This window comes from Dothidotthia symphoricarpi, assembly GCF_010015815.1.
Source record: "Dothidotthia symphoricarpi CBS 119687 unplaced genomic scaffold P153scaffold_18, whole genome shotgun sequence".
In the NCBI taxonomy this organism is placed as follows: Eukaryota; Fungi; Ascomycota; class Dothideomycetes; order Pleosporales; family Dothidotthiaceae; genus Dothidotthia; species Dothidotthia symphoricarpi.
The window spans coordinates 658,772-677,086 of NW_022985025.1; the positions used below are offsets into that span (position 1 = coordinate 658,772).

At 54.5% G+C, this 18,315-nt stretch overlaps 8 protein-coding genes across 8 annotated transcripts; 5 read left to right on the forward strand and 3 right to left on the reverse strand.

Moving 5' to 3' along the window:
• Positions 1–35: 35 nt before the first annotated feature.
• P153DRAFT_347236 (uncharacterized protein) lies at positions 36–2,259 on the forward strand (the record flags this gene model as incomplete). Its single annotated transcript, XM_033666161.1, has 3 exons — positions 36–109; positions 164–842; positions 895–2,259. 3 exons carry the CDS (start codon positions 36–38, stop codon positions 2,257–2,259), a joined length of 2,118 nt encoding a protein of 705 aa, XP_033520597.1.
• A 16-nt stretch (positions 2,260–2,275) lies between these two features.
• On the reverse strand, positions 2,276–4,143 carry P153DRAFT_347241 (uncharacterized protein). Its single transcript, XM_033666162.1, has 2 exons — positions 3,870–4,143; positions 2,276–3,746 (listed from the first exon to the last, which is right to left on the reverse strand). The coding sequence occupies exons 1-2, from the start codon at positions 4,072–4,074 to the stop codon at positions 2,410–2,412; spliced, it is 1,542 nt and encodes a 513-aa protein (XP_033520598.1). The 5' UTR covers positions 4,075–4,143; the 3' UTR covers positions 2,276–2,409.
• Positions 4,144–4,547: 404 nt separating this feature from the next.
• P153DRAFT_369550 (FAD/NAD(P)-binding domain-containing protein) lies at positions 4,548–6,687 on the reverse strand. Its single transcript, XM_033668805.1, has one exon. The coding sequence runs from the start codon at positions 6,222–6,224 to the stop codon at positions 4,965–4,967; it is 1,260 nt and encodes a 419-aa protein (XP_033520599.1). The 5' UTR covers positions 6,225–6,687; the 3' UTR covers positions 4,548–4,964.
• Positions 6,688–8,426: 1,739 nt separating this feature from the next.
• Positions 8,427–10,993, forward strand: P153DRAFT_378408 (uncharacterized protein; the record flags this gene model as incomplete). Its single annotated transcript, XM_033669789.1, has 3 exons — positions 8,427–8,998; positions 9,051–9,290; positions 9,346–10,993. The coding sequence occupies 3 exons, from the start codon at positions 8,427–8,429 to the stop codon at positions 10,991–10,993; spliced, it is 2,460 nt and encodes an 819-aa protein (XP_033520600.1).
• A 931-nt stretch (positions 10,994–11,924) lies between these two features.
• Positions 11,925–13,168, forward strand: P153DRAFT_298516 (mitochondrial uncoupling protein 2; the record flags this gene model as incomplete). The annotated part of the gene is made up of 6 exons (XM_033664217.1): positions 11,925–11,976; positions 12,036–12,083; positions 12,133–12,182; positions 12,262–12,457; positions 12,513–12,951; positions 13,003–13,168. The coding sequence occupies 6 exons, from the start codon at positions 11,925–11,927 to the stop codon at positions 13,166–13,168; spliced, it is 951 nt and encodes a 316-aa protein (XP_033520601.1).
• A 214-nt stretch (positions 13,169–13,382) lies between these two features.
• P153DRAFT_347252 (actin depolymerizing protein) lies at positions 13,383–14,643 on the forward strand. Its single transcript, XM_033666163.1, has 2 exons — positions 13,383–13,492; positions 13,556–14,643. Exons 1-2 carry the CDS (start codon positions 13,474–13,476, stop codon positions 14,518–14,520), a joined length of 984 nt encoding a protein of 327 aa, XP_033520602.1. The 5' UTR covers positions 13,383–13,473; the 3' UTR covers positions 14,521–14,643.
• A 12-nt stretch (positions 14,644–14,655) lies between these two features.
• P153DRAFT_399664 (uncharacterized protein) lies at positions 14,656–16,250 on the reverse strand (the record flags this gene model as incomplete). The annotated part of the gene is made up of 1 exon (XM_033671749.1): positions 14,656–16,250. Exon 1 carries the CDS (start codon positions 16,213–16,215, stop codon positions 14,656–14,658), a length of 1,560 nt encoding a protein of 519 aa, XP_033520603.1. The 5' UTR covers positions 16,216–16,250.
• A 317-nt stretch (positions 16,251–16,567) lies between these two features.
• P153DRAFT_425390 (uncharacterized protein) lies at positions 16,568–18,018 on the forward strand (the record flags this gene model as incomplete). Its single annotated transcript, XM_033672541.1, has 3 exons — positions 16,568–16,686; positions 16,823–16,967; positions 17,018–18,018. The coding sequence occupies exons 1-3, from the start codon at positions 16,663–16,665 to the stop codon at positions 18,016–18,018; spliced, it is 1,170 nt and encodes a 389-aa protein (XP_033520604.1). The 5' UTR covers positions 16,568–16,662.
• Between the last annotated feature and the right edge of the window lie 297 nt (positions 18,019–18,315).

The following is an 18,315-nucleotide window of genomic DNA, read 5'->3' on the forward strand; positions in this document are numbered from 1 at the left end:
CTCCAGAGGGATCTTCCAGGCTGTCGGAATCCAAGATGCCGGTTGACCGCCTGTTGACCACGTTGCTGCGCTCGCTGCAGGCCTACACAGACCAGCAGGACACGTCACGGTATGCACCTCGAGTTTCGCGTTAGCACCGCGCATACTGACGACGAGACTACAGCATACTGGGCACAGCTTCATCACTCCTCACGACGCTTGGAAACCCCCACAACCTCAGTCTTCTCACCTCACACCTTCTCACTGCGCCTGCCTTCTGGGATCGCCCCGATGGCGTCCGAACGCCCCTGCGACTGCTCACCGTCTTCCATGCCGCCGTCACTACCGTCGTAACCCACCACAACGATGTGCGCCACAAAAAGGCGCCAAAGCTCCTACCAGGCCAGTCGCCCGTTGGAGGAGGGCTATCTCTTGATGACTGGATACGCGCGATAGTCGCTGGCGCAGATGACCGAAGCCAGCGATGGAAGCATCTCATCGTCCTCGGGGGGCTGTTGATCGGCATAGGGAATCTGGAACAGCAGGGAATGGATTTGTACTGGGCTTCTGCTATGAGGAAAAGAGTCGAAGGTGCGCTGGTAAGGGCAACGAATCTAGCCTTGATCGAGGTCAGGGAACGCTTTGAACAGGATGGCCTAGGGGGGCATACCATCACTCTGGTGCTGAATCATTGCTTTGCGTCTCTTGCGGATGCAGAGAGGGCTCAGATTGATTATGATCTTCTCTTGCCTGTACTGGTTGGTACAGCGTACTACTCAAACGAGGGCTTCCAGTCAGCATACTTCCTCGGAGGGCTGGATATGGATGTGCAGATGTCTCAGAGCGGCAAACTAGTCTGGAGTGTAAGGCACCCATCTTTTGGACATTTGTGCGTCCAGTACTGACTGTGTGTAGGTCCATTCCAGCTCATATAGACAGGTTGAAGTCATCTTGAACAGGCCGTTGGTGGCTGCAATGGGTCCTCTGTCAAGGCTGATCGCGCATTCCGTGGAGAACGTAAAAAGCCCATGGATCATCCAAACCATGATGGACGATCTGGCGAGCTTCGCACGAGCACTCACCACACAGTGGCGACAGAACAAGTTCTCAGACATCGACTCCACGGATGAAGCAGCACACCTAGAAGAAGAAGCACTCAACATGACGACCCCCCAACTATGGAAACTCCTCAAAGCCGCGCTCTTCGCCACAACCATCGTCTTACGCGGAGTCTTTGTTCGAATCCTCGGCGACTCTGCCCTCGCAGCCGACGCCGTTGCCCCCATCCTCGCATCCCAGGCTCTGCAAACCCTGCGCCACCTCTCCTTTATAACCACGCGCCTCGGCCCAGCATCCTTCTCCCAACACACATTCGTCTACCTGACCGCAATCGACATTCTCTCCGCGTACCCCAACCACGCAGACAAGCTGCTAAAACTCATCGCCCCGCAACTCCTGGGGCACATCCCACGCCACCCCATCGACCGCATCCTAGACCGGTACTTCCTCGACACAGCCGAGCACTTCACCCTAATCCTCTCCCTAGCAACAAACGAAGACCTCCTCGTCGCAGCCGCAGTCCCCTACCTCGCCGCAGCATCGACCCGCACCATGCTCCCCGTCTTCGAAGCAGCCCACAGCGTCATGCTCGCCGTCCTCTCCGCCCCGCAATCAGCCCACATCACCGCAAAGCACCTCCCCTTCTACATCGACGCGCTATTCCGCGTCTTCCCACACAGCCTCTCCCCCCGCCAATTCCGCCTCGCCTTCAAAACCCTGATGCGCGTCACCGCCCCGCCCTCCGCGCTCTCAGCAACGCACCCCGATCTGCCCGCCGCGCTACTGGAAGTCGTCTACCACCGCGCGCTCAATGCGCCGGCGGAGCCCCTGCCGCTGGATGAAGTCGCCCTCGCGCTACAGGGCTCCGATGCCCCGCCGCCCGCGCTGTCGGAACAAGCTGTCCTCGCGCTGACGCTTATCGATGCGCTCCCATTCCTCCCCATACCGCTGCTGGACGAGTGGATGCCGTTGTGCGCCGACCTGCTCAATCAGCTTCGGGACGACGAGATGCGCGAGACGGTCAAGGCGCGCTACTGGGAGGTGCTGATTAGTGGGGAGATGGATGCAGAGCGTAGTGGTGCGGCGGTTACGTGGTGGAGCTCAAGAGGGGGGAAGGAAATGGTGCTCTATGGGCAGGAAGGGGTGGAAGAGGAGGTGATGATGAGTGGGGCGTTGCCGGTTATGGGGCGGGAGAGGGTTGTGCGGGAGAGCAAGTTGTAAAGGATGGATAATGATACCCAAAGGTGAGTTAATTACGGGGGGGAGGCTATGACGGATACCGGTATGTAATGTGTTCACATGTATGTTTTATTTATCTCGGATTGATTGTGCAGATCTGGACATAAATTCATGACGTCTCTATCTCTAGTATCATCCAGTGTGGATCTTGAACCTCTGCTTAACCATCTTTCTACACATCGGACACTTGCTCGGCCTGATGGGCACATGGCTATGTTTGACCGGGATCACCACATCAGCACACCACTGGCACATCACCATATGTCCACACGGCAGCACGGCAATATCTGCAAGCTGCTGGTAGCAAACTTGACAAGCCAGGACCTTTGTCATTGCCTCGTCAGTCATTGGCGGCGGGCGACCAGGCTGGTTGTCCAGTGTCCTGACGGGTATTGGTTCGAAGGGGCGGGGTAAGCGAAGGGCTTCACCAGCTTCTGACACGAAGAGGTCCCTGTCGGAAGCTGCGCGGAGACGATTGAGTTCGTATTGGATTTGTTGGAGGGAGGAGCGGACTTGCGACATTGGGTTTGATGAGGAAGCCGGTGTGGTCACGTTGGGGGCTGGCATGGCAGGAGGCGCGAAACGCAAGCTTTCAGCGAGCTCATTTATCCGGAGGCGAGTCCTTTGGTAGGAGGTCTCGGCGCTGCTGTTGGCGTCTGTGGGAGTGTAGCTCCATACATTACCCTCTGCCCCCTCAACACCCAGGGATGCGTTCTGTGATTCTCGCATGACACTCCAGAGGAGTTGCTCTTCGATCTCTCGTCGCTCCTCGACTGGTCGCCCTTCCAGTGAAGGTGCGGTATTGTCGCCAGTTGCTCGCAGCTCCTCAGCTTGTCTAAACCGTCCCCAGGCTCTGTTGTACATGGTCGAGAGGGGCGACTCATAGTCGTCTTGTTGTATTTCCTCTCGAGTGCCAAACAGGCGTGTAAATCGTTCTCCCGCGCGCCGAGTTTGCTCTGCGTTGCGACGAAGGATAGCCCGAGGGTCTATTGATGGCAATATTTGCAGTGATGGCAATATTTCCGGGGTTTGCGGTCCGGCTGGAGCTGGGGCTGGAGCTGGAACTGAAGCTGGGACTGGAGTTGGAGCCTCGTCGTCAGATACCTCGTCAAGAAGGCTGTCGAGAGCGTCTTCTATACTCTGGTGCGGCTGCTGTGGCTGCGATGCTTCGTTTTCCGACGACAACCGGCGCCTCGTCAGCCTGTTCTCGGACCGCCTCGCGTCATTCCTCATGCCCTCTCTCATCTGCGCCAATGTGCGTGGCAGAAAGCCAGGGCTCACGTCCTTGAGCGGCTCGCCCATGACGGAAATCCGCTGCTCGGTGCCATCAGGACGCTGGACAAGACGGTAGCCTTGATGGAACTCGAACCACCGCTCAAGAAACTCGGTCTGATCCGGTATCTCAGGAACGCGAGTTTGCGAGATGTTCAGCGGGGGGTCGGTGGCAGCGAGACGGTTGGTCCAGAACTCTGGTCACGTTAGTATCGCACTCTATGTGGATTTCCTTGTATGTGGAGGCAACTGTCGTCTCATTCATGATATACACTGCTTTGTACAATACACTACGCTCGACACGGTACTCAAAAGCTTACCTTTGCAGAACCAGCAGTAGCCCTGCCAGCGTGTCCCCCGCTGCACAAAACCCACGCCATCAATGTACACTCTGTATGTCATCGAATGAGCCCGCTCATCCGCGCAGGCGCAGCAATTCAGTGTCGACGTGAGCCGGCATGACGTTGCGAGTTTGTGCGGGCAATGAGCATCAAGGCGTGGACAATCTGCCGTCAAGGTGCCCATTCTTGCAACTGGTATGGCTGAGGAAGTGGTTGTACTAGCTCAAGACAGAAGACGTGGAGAGGCGTTGGAGCGCGGCGAGGCGGCGTTAAGACGCGGTGGACTATGATGCAGCCAAGTGGGGTATGGTGGGACAGATGATAAGGCGACCAATCAGACGCCGGTTGCTCGTGACAATGTAAAGCGCAACCTGACCACAAACAATTCTCTCCTCATGTAAAGCGTTTCTCTACAAGACGCTTCTTACACGACTACATATGGATGGGCTGAGGAACAGAGCTACGGGTTGAGAAGAGGGAGGAACAGGTTGCCCTTAAGCTTATTCCACTCGGCGGGTGGGTTGTGGAAGCAAGGTGGGAGAGATGCAAAGACACATGCTGCGTAGCGTTGTACAATGATAAGATACCGTTGATGTCTCTGGTTACTGAAGATTAACCTGGGGGATCAGGCAAATAAACTGGAAGAAGAGTCAATCGATTTGAAGTATCACCCTGTGTACCGAACAATATGCTGATCCAAAGATAATTCTCATAGACGATGTACAGGAAAAGTCTAAGCCGGTAGGGTATTCTCCGCTGATGAGACTACAGAAATCGATGTTCAGTGACATGAATTAAGTACAGAATAAGGCTGAGAAAGAGACGAACTTTCGTAGTGTCACTTCGAGATGCAGATATGCTTTGCGAGTTTTTATACACCTCGTATTTACCCAAAGTTCGAACTTGCCATCGCCCTGGAAACAGCGCAAACGCTGAGAGGAAGAAGAATTGATTAGGAACTAGGAAACTGACGCATGACAGAATCTATGGATGCAACCCCTTGGAACAGCAACGTGTATAAACCTCCTCGATGCTAATCTCATCTATCAAAAGACTCCAGCGAAGATCCATTCCTCAAATTGCGGATTCCTCAGCAGTCCAGACAACCTCCTTCTTCACATTGTCACCGGTAAGAGTGGCTTCCGCAGCCATCGCGACCATGTAGTCCCTGCTCTTCAAGTACCAAACTATGAAGTTTGGGAGTCTCCACCCCATGATCGCGCCAACACCACCTTTCGTGCCAATGGGTATAATCTGAGTCTCCCTCGTGTCCGCCTTGTACAGCCTGTCCTTGCCCTTGGGTCGGGCGTCTGGCTGCGCTGGGTTGAACGACAGCAAGTCGCGCTTGAGGTTGACCAGGAGAACGGGCATAGCGAGCATGATTTCCCAGGTAGTGTTGCCCGAGTACGAAGCCACATCACCCATGGCGTAGACACGGGGCCCTGCCTCGTCGACACGGACCGTTCCGGGGTTGGTCTTAAGGTACTTGTCATTGTCGAGGAGGTGCGGTGGGAGCCAGGATGAATTGGGCACGACGCCGAATGCGGGGATGTACAGATCGGCCTCGAGTTTGTCTCCTTTGGCGATATTGACAACGGTACGGCCGTCTTTCCCTTCGGTGGTGTCGGTTACGCGCGTGTTGTACATGATCTTGACGCCTAGTGTGTGTAGCTTCTGCTCGGCTGTTTTGGCGATTGCCGGGCGCATGTTGCTCAGCAGCCGGTCTCCGGCTGTGATGATGGTGACGTTGACTTTGCGTTCGGTCTTGCTGAACCACCTGGGCGTGCCATTGCGAAACTCGGCGGCTTCGGCGGCAAACTCGACAGAAGTCGGGCCTCCGCCAACGATTATGATGTCCTTGGCCGAAACAACCTTCTCGTTCGTCCACTTGAGTGATTGTAAGGTAGCCTGGGTGTCTGTGCTCATCGAAAAAGCCGGGTAGTGGGTCTTGCTGCCGGTTGCGATAATCAGAGCGAAGTATGGCAAGCGTTCGTCGTCTGTTGCCTTGCTTCTCCTGTACAGAATCTCCCGTGCAGAAGTATCAAGGCCTGTAGCGGAAGCCTCAATCAGTGTGAAGTCTTCTTTGGAGTACTGCGTGAATCCTTTATGCAGGTCATATATGACCTTTTCGGTTCCTAGAAGCGTGCTGGACGCTGCAACTCGGGGTGACGCGTTTCGAAAGTAGAAGGTCGAAGACGGGTTGATTACGTAGACGTGATATTTGGCACCTCCCTTCGATTTGAGAACAGGCAGGATATGCTTCAATATGGAATGAGCGGATTGGAGTCCACTGATGGAGGCGCCGACAACGACGATATTCCGTTGTTCTGCCATGACCGGGTAGAAATAATCGAGATGCTACGTGCTGGATTGAGATTAACAAATTAGGAAAGTTGATAATGCTAGGAGCGAATGTTATGGAAGAAACGATCGATGGAGAAAGTGGGAACAACTTGTTGCCGTACAACCTCTCATACATATACTTTGCGCTCAGACGCTCCCTCGCAAGATTGGATTACCACATGTTGGTTATCATGTAACCAATATCGTGCTTGGAAATACCTTTTCCGTGTCCGTTGTCAGCGTAAGCCAACGCCCGGAAAGCAGTGTCCCACAATCCCGGGCCCATAACCAATTCAACAGTACCACTTGATTGGTTGACTGCCTGGTCCATATGCCTGCTGCCGTGTGGCACAGTGAATGCTCAGTAGTGCTCCATCAAATTCGTGTGCTTCAACAGGGACGGCCTATGCTGTAGCGATCAGATTAGGCATTGATTTAGAATGGCTCTCGCAGGTTTGTCTAAATCAAGTGAATATGCCCATGATACAGCGCCTGTTTCTTACATGCATGTGGGTGGATATGGCCAGATGGTATGTTAGTGCTTACTTCGGACGAAATGTCGCACCGGCAAGACAAAGTACACATTTTACGCTCGAGCTCCAGCACGAGATCTCGTGGACTTAGTCTACAATTTGTCGGAGTTTCTCAGCACCAGACTAGATCGTGAGCAACTTTGAAAGATCGGTCATTGTCGTTGCAGTGTGCAATAAATTGACCCCTGAATACACGTTTATCCGCAAGGATCTTTTGCGATTATCGACCAATGATACGAAGCTCACTCAGAACCCTAGGCCTTCGTACGTATATAATTATGATAGCCTAGGCTGGGAGCAGGCCCTCCTTCCAAGACTAGGGTCATTGACAACCTGATGGTGTCAAACGTACATATGCTCGTCTTGTTATGCATATGAGTGCTCGGCATGGCTCAGCGTGGCATCAAGTACCTATCTGTATCAGATAGGTTGGGCAATGGGCAGCTGAAGATTTTGTATGAGCTGTTGGTTGCGGTATATGTCGAGGCGAGAGCGTACATGATACATAGTAAGCTCACTTGCATAAGTATCGCCCTAGCACAACCGTCAAGATGCTCACCGCCACTAATTTCAGCAGAGAGTAAACATCTACGAAGGCTCGAAAACATGCTTAGCTGAAGACTTACTGTATCAAAGAGGACGTCAACAGCGAGCCGACAACTGTTGAATGCCCTTGGTGCGGCGAAAGCTGGCCACGTAGCGAATAAACTGGCTTCGCAGATACCTAAACTCAATGGGGGACTCCCCGGTTCACAATGGACTTCGCCGACCGGATGTACTATCCTTGATGACGGGGAATACACTCGAATTGAAAAGGAGACATTGTAGATGGGTGAGTGAATATTGATGTGGATTTGTAGGGCTGTGAGCTAATGGTCTCGCTTACTTGTCCTATCCTCAACGCCTTCGGATGAGGTGAGTTGCTTTGAAGCCGTTGTAAAATCAAAAGAACAAACGTTCCTAGGTAGAGGAGAACTGTGTTGGAAGTTTCAAGTGACTACAGACATGAGAGTCATATCAATGCCCTGGCCTCATGCACGTCCCTCGTTGCCACGACGAACGTGTTGACTCCACAAAAGCGAGTGCATACTTGCTCACAACGGCCAATCGTTCAGTAATAGGAAATACGTACGTTTCTACTTGTCTTAGTCTGCGACACTCGATTGCTGTGACGTTGTTGGGGTCAAGACTTGGTTGTGACTTCCTTCTTCCAAGATGGCGGGGAGCTGGCTTCAGGACGACTGGACGCGTCTCGCGTCGACCTCATTTCCCGCATACTGCACCCCACCAACAAACGTCGCCCCAATGCAGGGTTGATAGCCCTCCAGATGGACTTCGTGCGTCGCGCATGCTCTGCTCAAGCTGGCTAATGCTAACACAATGTAGTGGGTGAGACTTCTCGGCGGCTCACAGAAGAAGAAGCAGGTCGCGCCAAACAACCCACAGCAGCGTCTGACTCGCTTCCGGCAGCGATACAACCAGATCGTGGTACGGTGCGGCTCTCTGGCGTTGCGACTCGGAAGGCTGACACAGGCGACAGCAATCATGGCAGAAGGCGCAAAGTCTCGCAGGCGACCGCGAGGCATTGGGCACTATTCGCCGAGGACTCCAAGCTCTCACCGCGATCCTCAACGATGAATCCCGTTCGCCGGCCCCACACATGTGCCTACAGTTCGCCGCCGCACAGCAGATATACGTAGCCGTCTCCAAGATCGCCGCGACATCGCACGATGAGGGCATGGTCAGGGATGCTGTCGCATTCTTCAATGCGCTCATCGACAGCGAAGAGGAGGACTTTCTTGAGAATGACACGTTCGCTGTCTCCCTGATGAATTTCGTCAATCGCGCTGTTGGTTCGGGAAGCATGGGTGTGGGAGAAGACACCGAAGCTGATATCGTTGAGCTTCTGTTTGGAATTGCCGCCAAAATTAGATTGCAACCAGAGATACTGCCCGTGTGGTTCACCACTGCATCTGCAGGTTCGAGCACACGCCCGGTGAACCAAAAGAACGACTTTGCGGGTATCACACAGAAGGAAGACTTTCCCCTGTGCTACCAACTCATTGATCATGTTCATCACGAGGGTCGTATCGGTGACTTTGCGCGTACTGGCTTGCTCTACGTCTTCGAGTCTGCGTCCAAGTCCATCACGCTGGAACAGTGGATCGTTAATAGCGATCTACCGACTCTCATGGCTACTGGCTTAGGAGCATCATACAGTCAGCTCAGCAGGTGCGCCTCTGCGATCATTCTTGTGTTACGCCCGATGATTAACACCTGCCAGGAAGCTGTCGATTATACACCCGCCTCAGAACATGCCTCTAATACTATCGCTATCCGACTACACGGATATGCAGCCTAATTCGCAAGCCGAGAGCTTTTTCACGGATGAATTTCAAGACCACCTTGTCACCTTCCTGTCCTATCTTGCGTTCTGGCAAGATGTGCTTGAGCACTGCAGGTCTACAGACGTCAGACATACTTTGATTGATCATTTCCAGATCCTTTTTCTGCAGCAGTTATTGTTAGTCCATACATAATTCAGTTCAGATAACGGCCATCAGACTAATGATACTTAGATACCCCTCACTTCTGGAGTCTTCGGATGCCGACGGCGGTTCTTCTGTTGCAGTTCTTACCTACCTACGGCGTATTCTCGATGCTCTCGACCATCCAGAGCTCATACACATGATCCTTCAGTATCTCCTGGCACTTCAGGATCGTACAGCAGCATCCCCTACGATGCCACGATCCCCTGCTGCAGTAAAAAAGCGGCAGTCCCTTATGCTTCTCAGTGTGACTGAGCTGGACGACGAGAAGCTAAACCCATCGCTCTTCAACTTGGTCGATCTGGTCCTAGGTAGCACTGACTCTCCAAACTCGCAAACCGTTGCCGCAGCACTGAAGCTGGCAACCGTCGTACTCAGCAAGAACCACGGCTACGCCCTTGGCTCTATGATCAAGGTGATACATGTGCATCATGATGAGCCGTACCGAACAGTCGGGGCTTTGAATCTCGAGTTAGAGATGTATCTTCACCTTGCTATCGACCTTGCCGGTGAGGATGGTGTCGATGAGTCTTATGAAAACCATCTGAAGGACATACTGAGCATGCTTGAGGGCCATCCTTGCTCGCTCAAGTCCATTTCACAGACTTCGAAACCTTCGCAAAGTTCGGGCTACTTTGACGCGGGCTACTTTGACTCGGGCGAGCCCACAGCTGGGGAGGTGGCCCCACATTACCTAATTCCTGAAGATCCGCTGTTCAAGTCTCTCGTGGATCTACTGTTGAGGTTTCTCACCAACAACGTGGAAACAAACCTGGCACTTACCGAGACCATTGTCAGCCTGGGGGCTTGCTCGCAGCTGTGCCTGGAAGGATGGCTCTCTGTTGACCCCGCGGATTACCACTTTGAGGCTACTGGGCTTGAGCCTACCGAATTCTCGAATGATAGTCTACGAGACATGTACAAAGCTAATAGGTTTCCAAGCTGGAGTCCATCCGCCACTCCACAGCTACTTGCATGTTTGCAGCAACTCGAAGCGCAAGTCGATGCTCTGCGCGCGGATATTCCGGACTGGGACGACCATGTTGCCAGTCGTAAGAACGCCTTTCGATTCCATGAAGAGTTGAACGACGCAACGAAGATGCCGACACCTCAGCCAAAGCCTAGCCGTCAGCCATCAGAAACAGGGTCTTCAATGTCGCAAATACCCAAACATATGCTCGACAGTTCCGTAACGCCATTCCGGGCTCAGTCTCCCAGAGGAAGAAAGGAAGCACTCTCAGATAAGAAAAATAAATCAGCCCCGTCTCCTGCTCCCTCCAAGCTCGGTGGACAGACACTGATCGGTTCACCGTCGAGAACTCTGTCGCCGCTTCCAGCACCACAACCTGGACAGCGCAGTACCACGCTCATCTCAGACATCGACGCCAACTTCGCGGGTCTGAAGCATTCCGAGTTTTTCAAGAGACGCATACGCTTCTGTCGCCATGCAGGTTCGCAGACCATCGAGGTCATGCTGTCCAAGTATCTGCCTCCACCAAAGGATGCCACTGACAATGCCGTTGCTGGTGCCGGGCCAGAAGCAGTCGAAGATGAAATTTGGGAGGCTAGCCTCTTGCACATTGTTACAAACGTAGTCCTCCTGCAGGAGTTCGTGCTGGAGCTAGTCGCCCTGCTGCAGGTCAGGGCGAGCTTGTTTAACGAAGTTCGTTTTACATAACGGACTGTACAAAGACTACAAGCCCAGAACTTTCATACACGTGTTAGATTGAGTAGCGAAATATACCCCTTTACACTGTTCACCTAGCACAATTCTCGTCGTCTTGTTTTGTGCTTGCTAAAATCCAAAAACTCGGAGCATCTTCCAGCGATGCTCGGAATAATTCCGTTGCGTGCTTGATGTCGGACGTTTCCGGAGCGCCGTCGCAGCGGCTTTAACCCAACGTCATTTTTTCACATGGAAAGAACACCCCGCCATCACAAGCAAGAGCGTGCGCACGAGCGCGTGAAAGTCGACGATAGTCGCGAGCCATACCAAGATGAGACCTCAATGCTTCCTTATGACAGTGGCTCAGAAACAGCGACTCAATGCACGGGGTGCTAATGCTTGAATTCGGCAACGCATCTGCCCCCCAGCCGACGCCCGGCCGAAAGAACAACCCCCCACTCGACCTTCCGCTCGCCCACCCACGGAGACGGAGATCTGGGGTACCTGCGTAGCCCCGCCAAGAGACCCTGATTGGAACGAGACGCGTGCCTTCCCGTGAGAATGAGGGCCGAGGCATGCGACGGAATAATTTTTGGTCACGCAGCTGGGACCCGCGGGTAGGTCTGGCTCAGGCAGGCTGGCGTGGTTTAGAATATGAGTCTTGGGGTTCCCTTTATTTGTTTGTGTACTGTTTGTTGAACACTTTTTTGTTGCTTGGGTTGTCTGAATTGCTTGTCCGTGTGTGTGTGTGTGGTAACTTTATTCGACAAGCCGAGGCCGTTTGGTAGCTGGGTCGAAGGGAGCTTCTGGGACCGGATTACCAGCTTCAAGACGCGTCATTTTTGGACCTCTTTCCTTCGATCCGAACTGCATACCCTTTCTCGGTCCTTGACTTTCGACTCGCGAACACGCTTTCCTTTGATTCAAACTCCCACTACACAACATGTCGAGGTCTGACCGGAAGAAGCCCGCTACGGCGGCCACCAACTTGATCGGTATGCGCCTGGATGAGAGATTGGGGTGCAGCAGTGGGTTGCTGACTCTTTGGGTGTAGCTGGTGGAGGTGCAGGAATGATGGAAGCACTTGTGTGCCATCCTCTGGGTAAGTTCTCGCAAGAATTTGGCTGTGTGATGGCTCTGACATGATCTAGATACTATCAAAGTCCGTATGCAGTTGTCGAGACGAGCTCGTGCGCCTGGTGTACGTGCAATTCCCATCTCCAGCCTTGACGGCTTGATAGACTTCAAATATGGACCTTGCTAATGCGAGGTGAATGCAGGCTCCCAAGCGAGGCTTTATCACGACAGGAGCAGAAATTGTGAAGCGGGAAACAGCACTCGGTCTCTACAAAGGTCTTGGTGCGGTGCTTACGGGCATTGTGCCCAAGATGGCGATTCGGTTCACAAGTTTTGAGTGGTATAAGCAGGCGCTGGCGGACAAGCAGGGCAACGTCAGTTCGGGGTCTACATTTCTCGGTACGTCTGGCGTCTCTCTGCAATTGGTAGGGAGGGAATTGCTAACAAGAGATAGCTGGTCTCGCTGCTGGTGTGACAGAAGCTGTTATTGTTGTCACTCCCATGGAAGTCATCAAGATCCGATTACAAGCTCAACACCACTCAATGGCCGACCCACTGGATGTGCCCAAGTACCGCAACGCTGCACATGCTCTCTACACCGTGGTCAAGGAGGAAGGTGGTGGTGCGCTGTGGCGCGGAGTCTCTCTCACAGCGCTGCGCCAGGGAACGAACCAGGCTGCCAACTTCACGGCATACTCGGCACTGAGGGCGCGACTTCAGGAGTACCATGGCACAAATACGTTGCCGGGGTGGGAGACGAGTTGCATTGGGTTGATCAGTGGTGCTATGGGGCCATTCAGCAACGCGCCCATTGACACAATAAAGACGAGGCTGCAGAAGACGGCTGCGGAGCCTGGGCAGAGTGCTGTGCAAAGGATTGTCGCTATCGGCAGGTGAGTGCCAGACGTGATTCTTTTCCTGGACCGATGCTGACACTGCCACAGCGATATGTGGAAACAGGAGGGTGTCCGCAGTTTCTACAAGGGTATCACGCCCCGCGTCATGCGTGTCGCTCCTGGACAGGCTGTCACATTTACCGTGTACGAGTACCTCCGAGGGCTGCTGGAGAAGTCAAATCTGACGCTGGTGGGAGGCAAGTACGAGGAGTAGAGTCTGACGAGTCTTGTTGATATCCGCGTCGCATTGAGTTGCTCCGCAAAGCACCGTTGAGTCGTCAATTGGATGTATAAAAAAGTAACTTGTTCACTACGCGTCTTGCTGCTTGGTGATGTACAGTCAGAGGAGGCTGCCAAGTGCGTGAGCCCACTTGCCCCACTATTGACCCTCCCACGTCAGAGTAAACATTGCTCCACCACAACCCCAACCTGTCCTCTCGTCGTCTTGCGTTGCGTTTGTAGATATTCGAGTAGTAGTACAACACAGTCCGGGATTTTGGACCCTCAGCACCCACCAACATGCAGTCCGGCATCTCCGGTAACACACACCCCCACATGCTGCCCGCCCGTCTCTAGCAGAGAGAGCTAACAAATACGACAGCATCGCAGGAGCTCAAATCGGCCCTCGGCACCCTGATAACGTCGTCGTCGCAACGCGGTCTCCTCGCCACCATCCAAAACGAAACCATTGTCCCCAGCGCCACAATCTCGTCGTCGTCGTCGGCGTTCCTCTCCGACTTGTCCAACCTTAGCAAACACGTCCAGCCCAATGCCGCACTCTACATCCTCCTCCGGCGCGCCGACTCGCTTTCGTCTCCCGATAAGTCGCTGGTCGCAGTCACTTACGTGCCCAACTCAGCGCCCGTACGCCAGAAGATGCTGTTCGCCAGCACGCGGTTAACGATGGTGCGCGAGCTGGGCAGTGAACACTTCGCCGAGAGCGTCTTCTGCACGGAGGCCGACGAGCTGACGAGCCAGGGCTGGGAGAAGCACGTCAAGCACTCGGAGAGCGAGAACCCCCTGACAGCCGAGGAGCAGAGCCTGCAGGACATCAAGGCCGCCGAGGCGCTGGAGAGCCGCGGCACCCAGGGTCAGAGCCTCGCGCAGGGCGGGAAGCTGGAGATTCGCGCTGCTGGCGGTATTGCGGAGGCGCTACGTGGGCTGGGCAAGGGAGGCGATAACCTCGTCCAGTTGCGTATGGATGCTGCGACTGAGACGCTGCGACTTGTTTCCTCCACGTCTGCTACGCCGTCTACCATCGCGTCGTCGATCGATACAAGGGAGCCAAGATATGCCTTCTACAGGCACGACGACCCCGACACGAGCATCGTCTTCATATCGACGTGTCCGAGCGTGGCCAAGATCAGGGAGCGCATGCTGTACGCCGCGAGTCGGGCGAACGTCGTCGGTCTGGCGCAGAACGAGGGCGGGCTGAAGGTCAATAAAAGGATCGAGGCGACGAACCCGGAGGAGGTTACTGAGCAGGTCATACTGGACGAGTTCAAGGTTGGGAATGTGGAGGAGAAGAAGGGCTTTGCTAAGCCGAAGAGGCCAGGGCGGAAATAGACGATGGACATGTTAACTTGCATATATTTTTACGAACTCATGACTCGGAGACTGCATTGCAAGACCACGGACGTACCTATTGGTGAACCACGAGGATAAACGACTTCTAACGACATTCCTAGCCCATCACCGACGCTAATCCTCCCCCCTCAAAAACCCCCTACTCCCCCCACCATGCGCCCTCCTCTCCACCCTGCTATGCAGAAAATTCGCCTTCCCACCCTTCCTCTTCTCCACCTTCCTCCCCTTCAACCAATGCTCCCTCACATTCCGCGAATCCCTATTCGCCTTTGGCGGCAGCACCTTATTCTGCCCGCGCAGCACGGCAACACTCAGCTTCCCCTTCCGCACATCCTTGGGCAGCGTGTCGCCGCGCTCGAGGAACTTGATGTGGTGGTTCAGTTTCTCCTTGCGGCGCTGTTCGTCTGTTTTTGCGTGGCGCTCGGGGGGCGGGGTGGGGGGTCGGGCGTGGTCGATTGCGGAGAGGAGGGCGTCGGGGAGGAGGGCGGGGAGGTTGTGTGGGTCTAGGGGGGTGGTGGGGGCTTGGGCGGAAGCGGATGAGGAGTGCTGGGTTTGCTTGGCGAGTGCTTTTGCGAGTTTGGCTGCTTTCTTCTCCTCGCGCTTGAGCTTCTCGGCGCGCTCAGAGGCCAGGCGCTGCTCGCGGGCTGTGCGCTGCGAGCGCTCTTTTTCTTGCTGGACTTGCAGGGCGCGGGCGCGGGCGCGGGCTGCGTCTGCTTCGGCGAGCTTGAGCTTCGAGGCGGCGGACGCGGTGGTGACTACGTCGGGGGCTTCGTCCGAGTCGCTGGCCGAGTCGTCGCCGTCGTTCATTTCTGGTTGTGCTGGTGTGGGCTGGAGGGCTGCGAGGAGCGCGAGGTCTACTTGGGGTTCCTCGCTGCCGAAGCGCACGTGTGCCTTTTTCAAGGGTGATGCAGTCGTTGGAGCACTTTGAGAGGCGATGGGGGTTTGTTCGCTCTCCTGTGTGGATGACGGGATCTCGTCGACGAATTTCAGTGCTCTTGGCGTGGTCTCGTCTGGCTTCGTCTTGCGCCCGCTCTTCTTCGCTGAGGCAGGTGTTCGGTCCTTGGTCGATTTGACTTTTGGCGTGGGCGATGCCTCCTGCTTCCTCCTCGTGGCTGGCGTCGCGTACACGGAGCTAGCCTGTTGTTCTGGCGTGTGGAAGGCATTATCCTGCGTGGGCGTGGCTTCCTCGTCGTCGTGCAAGTCCGCAACGCTGTCCTCCACAGGCGGCGAGGGCTTGTGAGCGACGACAACCCTAGGGCTCCCTGCGCGGCGACGGATGGGGAGCTTGTCTGCCTCTGAAAAGTCCAGCTCGGGGACGGCGACGTCGATGGTGTCTGAGCTCTCCCCTGCGACTTCGGGCGAAGGTGCGTCTGGCTCTGGTGTCTCTTCGATTTCCTTCTTCTGTGGCGCAACCTTCTTCTGCCTCTTAGCCGCCGAGATTGTCGGCGTCTCCAGCCCCTCCAACTCCCTCTTCCCGATGCGTTTCCTGCTCGAGCTCCGCGGTGTCGCCGTCTCCGAGCGCGGAGTATCCGTCCCTGCGCCTCGCCGTGTCACCACCATTGTGATATCGATGTGGCGTCGAAGCTTTGGTTCTGCCGTCTCCTCAGGTTGTTCTTGGGCAGGGGACGCGGGATTCAAGATCCGTTTGGCCGAGTCGAAAAGTTGCGCGAACATTTGCGATGGTGGATCCAGGAATTTTTAGCTTGTTAGCGCTAGTGTAAGAATTGCATAGGTCGGGTCGGCTCTACCACCGGGTGTCGCGACGATTTTCCCAATCACGTGCGCAAAATCAATATTACGAACACCAAAACTCTGAAACAGCGCAACATTACAGCAAATACATTCTATGTAGCTGTTTATATGCTTTAGACCGTATTATATCAACCTGTACATTATTCGCGAAGCTTAAATTCTGTGATTTAATGTTAAAGTAGAGATGCTGTTGCACGTGATTGGGAAAATCGTCGCGACACCCGGTGGTATATATGCCCGCGGACCTCCGAGGGCTACAATATCATCGCTTCGTCTTCACTTTCACCACAGATTGCTAGGGTTTGTCGGCGGCATGTCTTCTTCTCGTTTTGTAGCACGTGCAGGGAGGTCAATACTCGGGTCGGAACCATGTGCGTTCTGCCAGTCGCGCCAGTTTTCAACCGCTGTCCATCTTGATGGCTTCATAAATCGCATTGCGAGAGTGGACACACCTAGAAATAATGTTTCACGACGAAACTATGCAAACCAAACGTTGGATGTTCGAAGACTGCGTGGCGACGTCGACAAGCGCGCTCGAGTCGGATTCTATACTCTGAACAAGAAGCAGAGGGTGCTCCAGATGGAGGCGCACACAGCAGATGCAATCATTGCAGACTTTCTTGCGCAGAGGAGCAATCTAACTCATGGGAGCAATATCCGACGAGTAGCCAAGAGTTCGTGCGAACAACGTCTTCTTGACGCGGCGAGTACTGACGTCTGTCAGAGTACCAGGTGGATATAGAAGCCCTCGCCTCACTCGCAATCGTCACATACAGAGTACCAGACTTGACTGACCCAGCGAAACGAGCTCAGCTCCCTCCAAGTCAGCACAAGACCATCGCAGGCCTACTCCTCCAAGGATGTGCCCAAGCCGAAGACCCCCTCGCCATCGTCCACATCATGACCGCCGTCTACTTAAGCACAGTGACCGCCGAACCCGCCTACAAAGAAATCGCCCGCCTCTTCCCACAGTCCGAGCTCGTCCAGTACCGCAAAACCCTCGAAAAAATCGGTTCCCAAGCCCAGTCGATAGCCCTAGGACCCGAGGCCCTAACACTGCAAGGCCTGTTCCTGGAGAAAGAAGGACAGCGGCAAAAAGCCCAAGCCGCATACGAAGAAGCCGTCAAACTTTGCCATTTCAAGTTCAACCCCCGCGCCAGACACCCCATGCAAATCCCCCTCATCACGCCCTGGAACGCCTTGGGGTATTTGCTGAAAAGCGACCAAGATCCTAGCGTCCGATTGCAAGCCAAAACCTATTTCGAAAAAGGGGCCTTTGAAGGCGACGACCCCCTGTCTTACTACGAACTATCTGCCTTCGAGGAACGAACAAGCACAAACTGGCTGCAGTACACCAGCAAAGCAGCCGCGTCAGGGCACCGGGAAGCCATGGTGAACCTCGCCGCCTTCTACCAAGACGCTTCCACCGACTCCTCCCCGGTTCTCGCAGACAGCAAGTTGAAGTCGGCACTGGGATGGCTGACGGGCTGGAAGAGCGGCAGTGCAGCGGCGCTTGCGAGGGAGTGGTTACAGGCTGCTGCGAATGTAGGGCATAAACCGTCTCTGTTCCGGTTAGCGGATCACTACGAGGCGACGGGGGATCACGAGCGCGCGAGGGAAGCTTTGAGACGCGTCTTGGATCCTCCGGGATCGGCTGAGAGGGGGGAAGAGTGGCCGCAGCTTGTTCAGCAGGCGAGGAAACGACTAGCTGGGATCCGGACGTGAGGGGGATGGGATGTTGGACGTGGAGGCGTGGGGAAATAGTGAAGTTGGAGGAGTAGAATTAAAATGACTTCCTCTCCCCTATGGAGAAGAAGATAGAACGCCTGACTACACAAGCAGTTCCTTGAAGAAACCTGTTCACTTAAACTTTTGAGATCTTGAGATATCTCCAGCAGTTGAAAACCTCGATAATGACACAGTACAAAAGCTGACCACCGCAACAACGCACAACAATACTTCCCACACTTTAGATCTGCGAGACAAATACACAATACTCGCACTCCATAACCCATCCATCTC

Coding starts and splice junctions, on each gene's coding strand:
- P153DRAFT_347241 (XM_033666162.1), bottom strand. CDS start 4,074: ATGGGCACCTTGACGGCAGATTGTCCACGCCTTGATGCTCATTGCCCG. Junction 3,747..3,869: donor CTACTGCTGGTTCTGCAAAG/GTAAGCTTTTGA, acceptor TAACGTGACCAG/AGTTCTGGACCAACCGTCTC.
- P153DRAFT_369550 (XM_033668805.1), bottom strand. CDS start 6,224: ATGGCAGAACAACGGAATATCGTCGTTGTCGGCGCCTCCATCAGTGGA.